The sequence below is a fragment of the Elephas maximus genome, chromosome 8, assembly GCF_024166365.1.
Source record: "Elephas maximus indicus isolate mEleMax1 chromosome 8, mEleMax1 primary haplotype, whole genome shotgun sequence".
In the NCBI taxonomy this organism is placed as follows: Eukaryota; Metazoa; Chordata; class Mammalia; order Proboscidea; family Elephantidae; genus Elephas; species Elephas maximus.
In genome coordinates, this window is record NC_064826.1 from 75,445,001 (window position 1) to 75,458,174 (window position 13,174).

The window sequence follows — 13,174 nt, forward strand, 5'->3', positions numbered from 1 at the left end:
CATCAAGTTGACTCATAGTGACCCCACGTAAAACAGAACAAAACATTGCCTCATCCTGTTCCATCTTCACAATTGTTGCTGTTTGAGCCCACGGTTGTAGTCACTGTGTCAGTCCATCTGGTTGAGGGCCTTCCTCCTTTTTGCTGACCTCTGCTTTACCAAGGATGATGCTCTTCTGAATAACATGTCCCTACTGAATAATGTGTCCAAAGTACATGAGATGAAGTCTCACCGTTCTCGTTTCTAAGGAGCATTCCGGCTGTACGTCTTCCAAGACAGATTGGCAGTACATGTTATATTCAATATTCTTCACCAATACTGTAATTCAAATGTATCAATTCTTCTTTCGTCTTTCTTATTCACTGTCCAGCTTTTGTACACATACGAGGTGACTGAAAATATCACGGCTTGGGTCAGGTACACCTTAGTTCTCAAAGTGACATCTTTTGCTGCAGACTTGCCCAATGAAATACATCATTTGACTTCTTGACTGGTGCTTCTATGAGTGTTGATTGTGGATCAAGTAAAATTAAATCCTAGACAACTTCAGTATATTCTCCACTTATCATGATGTTGCTGCTTATTGTTCCAGTTGGGAGGACTTTGGTTTTCTTTATGCTGAGGTGTATTCCATACTGAAGACGGTAGTCTTTGATCTTCATCAGTAGGTGTTTCAAGTCATCTTCACTTTCAGCGAGCAAGGTTGTGTCATCTGCATGTTGCAGGTTGTTAACGAGTCTTCCAGGCACTGTCCAATTAGTCTGGTCTCATGGCAAAGGAGGCAGCTGTTCATGGAGACAATCAGCCACACATTCCATTTTTCTCCTCCTATTCCTGACTCTCCTTGTTCTTCTGTTGCTCCAGGCAAAAAGAGACCAATTGTTGTGCCTTGCATGATGCTTGCAAGCTTTTAGGACCCCAGGAACTACACAAGTAACTAGGAGGTAGAAAAAGTGATGTTCCATAAAACCATGATCCTAAACCTCTAAACCAAGGAACCAAATCCCACAAGGTGTCTGGTTGTACATAAGCAGCCTCAGCAGCTACTTTCTTTTTGCATTGTTGTAAAAATGTCTATCACACAACTTTTGCCAATTCAACTTTTTACAGATGTACAATTTATTTACAGCACTTAAAATAATTAAAATAATCAGATTTGCAACCCTACCATTAATCAATGAGATCTTCCCATTAATTTCTCCAAAGAGAACTTTCACCAATGTCACAGCCAAAATTCTCCTACCCCCACAAAGCCATACCCATGTTTCAAATCACTTAACTTATAACACATAGAAAAGCTAATGTTGCAAATTAATTCCAACTCATTAAATAATAAAAACCAAAAACGTACTGCCATAGAGTCGATTTCAACTCATAGCGACCCTCTAGCAAACCTGAAGGACAGAGCAGAACTGCCTCATAGAATTTCTGAGTAGTGCCTGGTGGATTGGAACTGCCAGCCTTTTGGTTAGCAGCTGTGGCACTTAACCACTACGCCACCAGGGTTTCTCATTAAATAATAAGCATCAGTAAATTGCCTTACTTCTCTGTTCAAGGTCTCCAGATAAATTATAATAATATGAAAGAATATGGTCTTTTAGACAAAAAGAGTCGAGCTACATCAGGCTCTGGCAAAGAGAATGCAGAAAGAAGTTTCGAAATTATGAGTGGATTTACAATCAAATGTCCTCTCTCCAAATGCCAAACACACTTTCTGAGGTCAGGCTCAGATCCTACCATTCCTAAGGCTCAAATGCAAATTCAATAACACGAAACACCACAGTTATTTTCCTTGAATGACCACAGTAGAAAATCAAGAATTATTGTCTTTATACAGCTGCTTAGATTGGGTAATGTATAGATAACGGAACAAGAACTTCTATCCAATTTAAAATTAGAGTATGAAACATCAATTTTCCAAATATAACATAATTTCTTTAGAATGCATAGCTTTCTATTCTCGAGTGTACTCAGAAACTTCATTAGAAATTAGGAGGTAAACCCAGAAGTTACTTTTCCTTTACTGAATCAGATGAAAAAACGTGTCCTAAATCTTTTCAACCACAGGCTAAGTTTAAACTACGCACATGGTCAAAATGTGTATCAAATCAAAAATTGTACAGACTAAATAAATGTGGACACAGCAAACCAAGAATGAGAAGTTAAGGTGTCCTTATTCCAAGCCAGGGTCCTGCTTAAACATGTATTCCTGTTTTTTTGTTTTTGTTGTGTTTTTTAATGATAGTATAATTTCATGAATTCTCCTTGAACAGTCCAATGATGATCAAAGATTACAGATTTTAGGAAATGGATCACTGTTTAATATGTTCATCTACGAAAAGAAATATTTGAACTTAGAGTGTATTAAAAAAGAAAACGAACTTAGATATATTCTTGACCAACTTCTTTCCATAAGTCCAGAGGGGGTGATTGGCTTGCAAAAATAATCTAGTTAACAACAAAGCCAGGGTGACAACCTATTCGATCCAGGGTTCACTGCTACTAAGCGATCTCTTCATTAATCACCAAGTCCTGCTGCAGCTGTCTGGTTTTGGTAAATAAAAGGTATTAGATTCTTTTCTCCTGAAAAGCTTAAAGTAAATTAAAACTGTTTCTGTTTTTGACATGACAAATTAGTGATGGGGCACAGCAGGAGTCAGCAAACTATGGCCCTCTCATCAAATTGGCCTGCCACTTGCTTTTATAAATAAAGTTTTATCAGAACACAGACTTGCTCATTTACTTATGTGTTGCCCAGGCCTGATTCAGGATACAATAGCAGAGTTGAACAGTGGCAACAGAGACAATATGGCTCTCAGAGCCTACAATATTTACTGGCTGGCCCTTTACAGACAAAGTTTGTCAATCCTTAGAATAGAGTCAATTTCTACATAGAGTTTAAAAAAGAAAAGCATTTTCATTCAAAATTGAGCTTCATTTTAAAATAATTGTTCGATGAGATGAATGCTGAAGGAAGCATAAATGAGTCTCAAATATTCATTTTTTACTGTGGTAATCAAATCACAAACGCCACCTACACTCTCAATTCTCCTTCAGATATATCAAGACTCTGTGCTATTTCTTACCAGTTTATCTGGGTATTCTAAGGTTTTAAGAACTTTATGTAAGAAAAAGGAAATGACTCTTATTTTCTAGTGTTTGATACCGAGTCAGGCTCTGATTAACTAGACTTCTGGTTTTAGTACCAAAACAGTAATTTCAAATAGAGTAATTTTTAAATTCTGTTGATGGAAAAAAAATAAACTACAATGACTTTACAACTGCTCTGATTTGCATTAGAAGCGAGGATTACTTACCCGGGACCACATTCTGATCTGTGTAATTTGACTAGTGACCACAGTCACTTTCAAACACACTGAGGTATTGAACATGCAATCTAATATCAATTAGAATGTACTCCCCAAGCTCTTAACTGAAAACAAACAAGAATACATGGAACAACTTAACAAGGCAGGCTTCACAGCAAATGGCCAAACTCAAGCTAAAACATCTAGATTTCCAATTTAATAAGCAAAGGGGGTGGCATCCATGGATCAAATTCTCTACAGGTAATAAAATAACACGTTAATTGCCTACAGAAAATGAAATAAATCTCAATCACTAAAAAAGGCTCTCATCACTTCAGTGGGCACTGTGTCATTCCTGCTTTGTGTAACACCATGCTTTAGATAAAAACGCTGTTTCTAACAAACAGATATTCTCTGATTTCTGATTATAATTAGATGGTATATGTTTTATTAAAAGACAATTGTAAAAGATGATTAACTTATTCTTTTTTTAAAAAAAGTGAAAGCGGGAAATTTCTTCTTTCAGAATTGTTCTTTACAGAAGACAAATTTCAATCCCCATACATGTCTCATCATACATGTATAGGAGATTAGTATTTTTCTTCTGTAAAGAACAATTCTGTCTCTATGACTCAGAATCAACTCGAGGGCATCAGGTTTGCTCTGGTTTTATGTATAAAAAAAAAAAAATCGTATGGCCTCCTATAAATGTTAAAACAATATAGCCCTGCCATCTAGTGGTCACTACTGGGAACGCAGCTCTGAAACAGCTTGATTACTTCCCTGAAAACCTAGATCCCTTGCTCTTATAAAGCTCCAAAAACATCTCTTTTTACTCAGAATTTAAAATATAAATTTATAGAGTGTATTAAGTATAATTAAAGTTACAGATATTAAACAAAGTATCACCATTCAGTTGAAATAAAGTCACTGCTATAATGATATGTCATATTTATTTAACGTATCTTGAGTTAAGTTCATTTGGACTTGTGGACTAGCTTTATTCATGCTGCTTTCATAGCTTAACAAAAATATATATTTGTAAATTAACTTTTAAAGAATTTTAAGCAATAAGTTCTGGGGGGGGAGCCACTTTAAGAAACTTTCATGTTTAAAATACAGATTAAGTCTCCCTCTCTGGACTTTCCTGCCTTCCCTAACTAGAAAAGCTTCACTCACCCACTCCTGCCTCTTCCCTCAATCTCTTATAGTAGAATTTTCGTAACTACTTAAAATAATCAAAAACTTAGCTTTAAATATATAAAATTTCCCCTTAAGGAATGATAATTATTGAAGCTTCTCGATAGAATCACGTAACAACTATTTTTCAGCAGAGTATACACTAAACATTAAAATTTAACATTTTATCAATTTTCCTTTTGTTTCATTGGAATAGTTTCACACCCATAACACTCTTTCCAGAAATTATATTAAACAATTAAAAATATTTATAATACATAGTTACATTATAAGGTACTATGGAAAAATACTGGGTTATCTATAGTATAGCAACATCAGGAGCTGAGAGTTAATGTTTCATTAACTCTCAAAATGTGGAAATATCAATATATAAACAATAAGACCTTTATTTTATATATATGTGTGTATTTTGCATAAATATATACACATACAGTGTTTTCAATAGCCATGGTGTTTTCAATCGCCTCATATGCATGTGAAAGCTGGACAAGAATAAGAAAGACCGCAAAATTGAGGCCTTTGAACTGTGGTGTTAGTGACGAATAGTGAATATACCACAGACTGCCAAAAGAACGAACAATCTGTCTTAGAAGAAGTACAACAAGAATGCTCCTTAGAAGCAAGGATGGTGAGAGTATGTTTCACATACTTTGGGCATGTTGTCAGGAGGGACAAGTCCCAGGAGAAGGACATCATGCTTGGTAAAACAGAGGATCAGTGTAAGAACAGGAAGACCCTCAGCAAGATGGACTGACACAGTGGCTGCAACAACGGGCTCGAGCATACAACAATCGTGAGGATGGCACAGGATCAGACAGTGTTTCATTCTGTTGTACACAGGGTCACTATGAGTCAGAACCGACTCAATGGCACATAACAACAACAGCAACAACATAAACACATGTATATATACACACAGGTACACTTATAAATTGTTCTTTTTAAGGAAAATGTTCTGTATTTCACATGTTAGTATCTTTTTTCTTTTCCTTCTTCAACCTTGTCTATAATTTCATGGGCCTCATATTTTTTTTTTTTTTTTTCATAAAGGGTAAGATTCAACTGAATGTAAAGATTTTGGAGATCCAGGGGAAAAAAGAGACAAATGCTACTGTCCTAAAACTCATTTACATATTCCCAAACCTATATACAGATGTATACAAATGTATTTTTATACTATTCCCATGTTTCATCAATACAGGTTCTGAGATATCTTGGAAGATGACTTTTAAAAACTTGGTATCTCATTTAATTGTGGTTCAGCTTTGAATCTGCAAATTGCTATTGCTCTAAGGAGAAGTCTGAAATAAGGAACTCTGGTGGTGTGATGGTTAAGCACTCAGCTGCAAAATAAAAGGTTGTTCAAACCCACAACTGCTCTGTGGGAGAAAAGATTTGGTGATCTGATCTCTTAAAGATTATGGCCTAGGAAACCCAATGGGACAGTTCTACCCTGGTATATAGGGTAACTAGGATTGGAATCGACTTGACAACCCACAACAACAAAAGTGTGAAAAGTTTTGGCATCAGCAGCGAAGTGGTGAACGTTATGTTAATGCCACTCGAAACTCTAAATTTCCATGCCATGGTGCTTTCCATTACTGATACTCTGAATCTAAACATACTTTTTTACTACAGCTATAATATAGGCAATTCTTTTTCAATTATTAATGGTAAATACGAAAATCTAGTATCTCATGAGTGATTTCATTGTTTTCTCTGGATTTCTGTTTTTAACAATTACCGAAATTCACAGCAAGGCTAGGTCAGCAAAATTTGGACTCAAAGTCATTATCATATTCTGCTCTTAGCTTGCCCTGTTTTATTCCCCAGACCAATATTTAATTGCACTGTATGCACTCACACAAAAAAACTTTTGACAGGCTTAGAATGAGGGCCTGGTTGATCTGCTGATGTGTAAGGAAAATTCATATATGTGTGTATATATTTATCCTCTAAACTACCTCAGATATATAACTGGCTACTCCAGGTATGCAACCTTGGTGGCACAGTGGTTAAGAGCTCAGGCTGCTAACTGAAAGGTCAGCAGTTCGAATCCACCAGCTGCTCCTTGGAAACCTTATGGGGCAGTTCTACTCTGTCCTAAATGGTCACTATGAATCAGAATTGACTCAAAACCATTGGGTTTTGTTTTGTTTTTGATTTTAAGCATTTGTTTGGAGCCCTGGTAGCAGAGTGGTTAGGCATTTGGCTGCTAAGCAAAAGATCTGTAGTTTAAGTCCACCAGCTGTCCTTGGAAACTCTATGGGACAGTTCCACTCCTATAGAGTCACTATGAGTCAGAATCAACTCTACAGCAACAGGTAGCAGGTAAAACGTTGGTTAGCAATAGAATTGAATATCTTCATGGGGGTAGGGATATGGAATGGGATAGGATGCCGTTAAGAACCACAGAAAGCAATAATATTGGGAAGAAAGGTTTCTTGCATTAGATCATATAAAACCAAAACCAAACCCACTGCCGTCGAGTTGATTCTGACTCATAGTGACCCTATAAGACAGAGTAGAACTGCCCCACAGAGCTTCCAAGGAGCGCCTGGTGGATTCAAACTGCTGACTTCCTGATTAGCAACTGCGCTCCTAACCACTATGCCACCAGGGTTTCCTAGATCATATAAGAAGGTCAATTTTTTATTTTTTTAGCAACTAGGAAAAAAACCTGTTGCGATCAAGTTCATTCCAACTGATAGTGAACCTATAGGACAGAGTAGAACTGCCCCATAGAGTTTTAAGTTGTAAATCTTTAAGGAAATAGACTGTTAAAACTTATTCCCACAGAGCAGCTGGTGGGTTCAAACTGCTGAACTTTTAGCTAGCAGCAGCAGAGCACTTAACCACTGTGCCACCAGAGTTCCTTTAACAACTAGATTGCACTGTAATTAGAGGAAAACAAAAGACGTAAATTTTATATTAAATCCTAAGATAGTATTGAAGACGAATCCGTATGTTTGTGGCAATTACTACTACACAGTAACCAGAACCAACCAGCGCCGTCAAGAGTAGAACTAAAAGAAGATACTGCTAATAAACACAGTTACTAAAAGGTCCAGGCACTCAAGGTAGAAAACATCCAGGTCAATTTACAATCAAAATGTGTCACAGAGAACCCAAAGACAGGAAAGAAACAGAGGCTGAGTCCGTAAGACAGGAGACCTGCAACACCTGCAACTTGCAACTTGCTTACAATTCTATGTGTTCAGCTAAGGACATAAAACCCCCATCCTGGAACACGCGATAAGAAAAGAGCAAACAATGCACCCCCTTGTAAGATGTTTTTCAGAAGGACTGACCACAGCTGGTCCCTGGAGCATGTGCAGACCCCACAAGGTGATCTGGATTCCAGATGCACGCACAACCTAATTTAGTATGTACCTCCATTCTGAGAAGTACCCTCGCCTTGAAAGAAACGTACTAAGTATTCATTACTCTATTATCCTTGCCAAACCCATATAAGCCCCAGAAAAACCTTTGTTCGGGGGCACAGAGGCTTGCCTTGCTTGATCCCTCTCTGTTCCCCACTTGTGAGCCTTCACATTCTTTCTGCGGCTAAAAAACCTTTGTTCGTGTGTAACCTCTGAGCCTCTCCTGGTCATTCTTGGTCAGTACAAGGCACGAACATAGGCAGGGCTTAGTCCCGAGCTGGGACGCACTGCCCTGCAACATTATGACTTTCCACCAGGCTACCCTCCTCTGTGCATGAATGCTTACATTCTCCAAGCCCAGGAGCACAAGAAGTGGAATTGTTGTCATTCCTCCTTGGATCCATTCCTCTAGAGAAACAGTTCCATCATGATCATAGTCGATCTCTTCCATCATTTCATGGAGGATCTGGAGAGGGGGAGACATGGGAAAACTTACAATGAATAAATAAAATGATCTGCATATGACACAACAAAGCAGGATATTAAGTTGGCTATAACAAATTATGACTAGCAGCTAAGTGGAAAGCTGAGACAGATATCTAGATAGCTCAGCACACCATTCACCCTATGACTGAGGACAGAGTGGCTCTGTCATGATTTCTAGAACCTGCATTTCTCAACCTTCAGAAATAACTGCTTAACTTTTTAATACTTTTCCAATGACTAGTCCAGCTAAAACAAGAAGCTATCTTTAAGGGTGTAAGTGGTTTTTAATTATTTTATCCAGGTTATTTTTTTTTTTCAATTCAAATATAAGCTGGAAAACATCTGAACAAATTAACTTCATGGCAAAGAGCTAAAATACTGCTTTGCTAAGTAGTAAGGGGCGAGGAGAATTAAGTTGCTTTTAATTGCCTATCGAGCTTGATAGAGCCAAGAAAGTTAAGCAATGAAATCAGGTCTGATCAGACTTCTTTTCTACAGATGGTTTGCACATAAAGATCTCCAAACTGTGTTTTTAATGCATTTACCTCTCTGTGTTCTGGCGCTCCTTACTTATTTCAAAAGGTGTTCTGAGGGGTGTCTTAGTCATCTAGTGCTGCTATAACAGAAATACCACAAGTGGATGGCTTTAACAAAGAGAAGTTTATTTCCTGTTTCACAGTAAAGTAGGCTAAAAATCCAAAATCAGGGTGTTGGCTCCAGGGGAAGGCTTTCTCTCTCTGTGGTCTCTGGAGGAAGGAAGGTCTTTGTCCTCAATCTTTCCCTGGTTGAGGAGCTTCTCAGGCACAGAGACCCTGGGTCCAAAGGAAGCGCTCTGCTCCCAGTGCTGCTTTCTTGGTGGTTTGAGGTCCCCCCACCCCCCCATCTCTCTGCTTGCGTCTCTCTTTTATATCTCAAGAGATTGCCTCAAGACACAATCTAACCCTGTAGGTTGAGTCCTGCCTCACCAACACAACTGCTGCCCATCCTCCCTCATTAACATCATAGAGGCAGGATTTACAACATATGGGAAAATCACACAATACTGGGAATCATGGCCCAACCCAACTGATACACACATTTTTGGGGGGACATAATTCAATTCATGACAAGGGGTAAAGTATTATTTGCCTAACCACTCCTGTGCTTGGTTGATTGGTGTCTTTCCTCAGGAAATGGTTGAAAATCAGAGTATTTTCCTTCATAGCCACAAACTTATCCACAGGTTTTGGGAGATAAATTTGGAACAAAAATGATGCTGAAATAATCATTTCATTATTCTCAAAATAAAAAAAAAGAGAAATTATTGAGAATTTGGCAAAATGACGTAATAAATGGTTAAAATGGCCTACCCTTTAAAGATACACTGTGAATTAGTAGAAAGGAATAATTGAGACAAGAACAGAGCATTTGTGTCAGATGGCTGATATTTTTACTTGGTAGCCAATAAATCTAGAACCTGGGTTAGTTTCACAAAACTCCTTCCAAGTACCTCTCATTCCTTCCTAACTGCCATCGACATCAAACTATCACACTTCTCTTAATGTATGCCCGTTGCTGGTAACTCAGTTCTGATTCATGGTGACCCCATGTGTTAGAGAGTAGAACTCCTCCATCAGGTTTAACGAAGCACATCACCAGGTCTTTATTCCATGCTACTGCTGGGTGTGTTCAAACCACTAACCTTTAGGTAGGTGGCCTAATGCAAAGCATTTGTGCTACCTAAATGCACACTTATCAGGAGCCTGATAAAATGTGCATTAGTTTAAAATGAGGAGCACTGTGGAACCATTAGGCAGGATGACAGTTACTATGACAGCAACCACACTGAACAAGTTTTTATCCTATTTTGCTCCTCTTTGGAGTCCCTGGGTGGTGCAGTCAATGCACTCAGTTGGGAATCGAAAGGTTGAGGGTTTGCATCCATTCAGAGGCACCTTGGAAGAAAGTCCTGGCAATCTTCTTCCCAAAAAATCAGCAATTGAAAACCATATGGAGCACAGTCTTCTCTGACACACACGGACTTGCCATGAGTCAGAGTGGACTGGACAGCAACTGTTTTGTTTTTTTCTACTCTTTAAACTTCCCCGAGTAGACACAGAATGACCATGCTACACATGACAGATACTGCTACACAGTTTATTATTTGTATTCTCCAGTAGGATGTGTCACAGTTGGACTGTCCAGCCACCACGGCTCCCTTCCTCAGGCTGTCCAGATCTCCATTTTCTCAGATCCACTTCCCCCTCCCAACACCTCCAAAAAAGAACCATTTGGTTGGGAAACCCACCAGCTATCCATGGAAGAAAAGACCTTGTAATATGCTCCCATAGATTTCAGCCTAGGAAACCCTATGGAGCATTTCTACTCTGTCCTATAGGGTGGCTATTAAGCCAGAATATACTGGATGGCACACAACAACAACACTCCTGTTTTTGAAAAAAGGTAAGAAAAGGCCCCTCCCCTGCCACAGACACACACCAGTAAGACGAGGCAGGTGCAGACACGTAGAAACTCACTTTCTCCCTCCTGAGTCCATAAAGGCATAGAGGGGCCCCTTAGAGTAGTAACCTCCCAGGCCTTTCCACAGACAGGAGAACAGACAAACTGCAACTCCACTCTTCCTTCCAGTTACTATCATGAAGAGTCTGAACTAAAAATAACCTGAGAGATCTTTTCATCCCAAACTCCAAACAATTACTGTAGAGACAGACTTGAATAACCCTCTAAAATTTGCACTAATTTTTTATTGTGTGAATACATATTCTAATGATAAGAGATTAGCTCTTACCCAAGGAAGTTCATTTCATTTCAAACAGTACTAAAATTCCCAAAGATCTTTTTTATGATGACACAGAATGTTTCTTTTCTATTTACTTATTATATCCATTTATTCAGGGTGTAACTTCTGATACAACATAGAGTAAATATAAATACCTTTTCATGGAGCACTTCCTAAAATAATCAAATAAAGCTGCTATGGTTCTTTATGGTTTTGTTTTGTTTTCTTTTCTTTTCTCAATCAAATATCTCTATCCGCTTCAAGTAATATTTATATAGTATGATATTAGAATCCTTTAACACTTTAGTATTCACTTGATGGAAAATCTAATTAAAGCTACTTAGTACATGCCATTCTTCACGTGCAGTACACAGCACTTAATGCACTTATCCAGGTAGGATACTATTGCCATGTATCTATATTATCACATTGTAAATCACATCTGCATTATTACATTGTACACCTCATCCACATGAGTTTAGCCCATAATAGTGGAATTTTTTTGTAACTATATAACATCCTTGTCTTATGTTGATTTAGAAGCAACAACAAAAACATTTAAATCATTTTACATGTACGGCAGTTAAGTCACAGTCTTTTTGTTGTTGGGTCTCTTCAAGTTGATTTTTAACTCACAGTGACCCCATGTGACAGAGCAGAACTGCCCCCATAGGGTTCTTTTGGCTATAATCTTTATAGGAGCAGATCACCAGGTCTTACTCCCGTGGAGCTGCTGGATAGGTTCGCACCTCTAACCTTTTGGTTAGCAGCCAAGCACTTAACCATTGCACCACCACGGCTCCTTATGTCACTTCTTGTTGTTGTCAGGTGTTGTTGAGTCAATTCCGATTCATAGCAACCCTATGTACAACAGAATGAAACACTGCCCGGTCCTGCACCATTCTCACAATCACTGTTATGCTTAAGTTCACTGTTATTGTCATATTGTCAATCGGCCTCATCAAGGGTCTTCCTCTTTTTTGTTGACCCTCAACTTTACCAAGCATGATGTCATTATGAGTCAGAATCGACTCGACGGCAACAGGTTTTTTTTTTTTTTTTTCTGGTCCCTCTGATAACATGCTCAAGGCATGAGATGATATCTTGCAATCCTCACTTCTAAGGAGCATTCTGGCTGTAGCTGTACTTCTTCCAAGACAGATTTGTTCGCTCTTCTGGCAGTTCAAAATATATTCCACAGTACGCTCTTCGCTAACACAAAAATTTAAAGGTGTCCGTTCTTTGCTCTTCCTTATTCATTGCCCAGCTTTTACATGCATATGAGGCACTGGAAAATACCATGGCTTGGGTCAGTCACAGCTCAGTCCTCAGAGTGACATCTTCGCTTTTTAACACTTGAAAGAGGTCTTTTGCAGCAGATTTGCCCAGTACAATACATTGTTTGATTTCTTGACTGCTGCTTCCCTGAGCATTCACTGCGGATCCAAGTAAAATGAAATCTTCGACAACTTAATACTGGTTCCATTTGTTGTGATATGGCTTACTGGTCCAGTTGTGAGGCTTTTTATTTTCTTTACATTGGTGCAATCCATACTGAAGGCTGTAGTTTTTGAACTCTTCAGTAAGTGCTTCAAGTCCTCTTCACTTTCAGTGAGCAAGATTACGTCATCTGCATATCGCAGGTCGTTAATGAGTCTTCCTCCAATCCTGATGCCTAGTTCTTCTTCATATAGTCTGACTTCTAACATTATTTGCTCAGCATACAGACTGAATAAATATGGTGAAAATATACAACCCTGATGCACACCTTTCCTAACTTTAAACCATGCAGTATCCCCTGGTTCTATTCAAACTACTGCCTCTTAGTTTCCATACTGGTTCCACATGAGCACAAGGAAGTGTTCTGGAATTCCCAGTCTTCACAGTGTTATCCATAACTTGTTATGATCCACACAGTCGAATGTCTTTGCATAATCAATAAAACACAAGTAAACATCTTTCTGGTATTCTGTGCTTTCAACCAAGATCCATCTGACATTAGCGATGATATATATTCC

General features: G+C 38.4%; 1 protein-coding gene across 11 annotated transcripts in view; it reads right to left on the reverse strand.

The window, feature by feature from the left end:
* The window catches only part of DGKB (diacylglycerol kinase beta), a 795,246-nt gene that overhangs the window by 549,366 nt on the left and 232,706 nt on the right, over positions 1–13,174 (reverse strand). For all 11 annotated transcript variants that reach the window (XR_007518417.1, XM_049893502.1, XM_049893507.1 and 8 more), the window contains one exon: positions 8,238–8,357. Coding sequence is in view for 10 of the 11 variants with exons in the window: in XM_049893502.1 (XP_049749459.1) it covers positions 8,238–8,357 (120 nt within the window). In the remaining variant the exon portion in view is untranslated. The remainder of the gene's footprint in view (positions 1–8,237; positions 8,358–13,174) is intronic.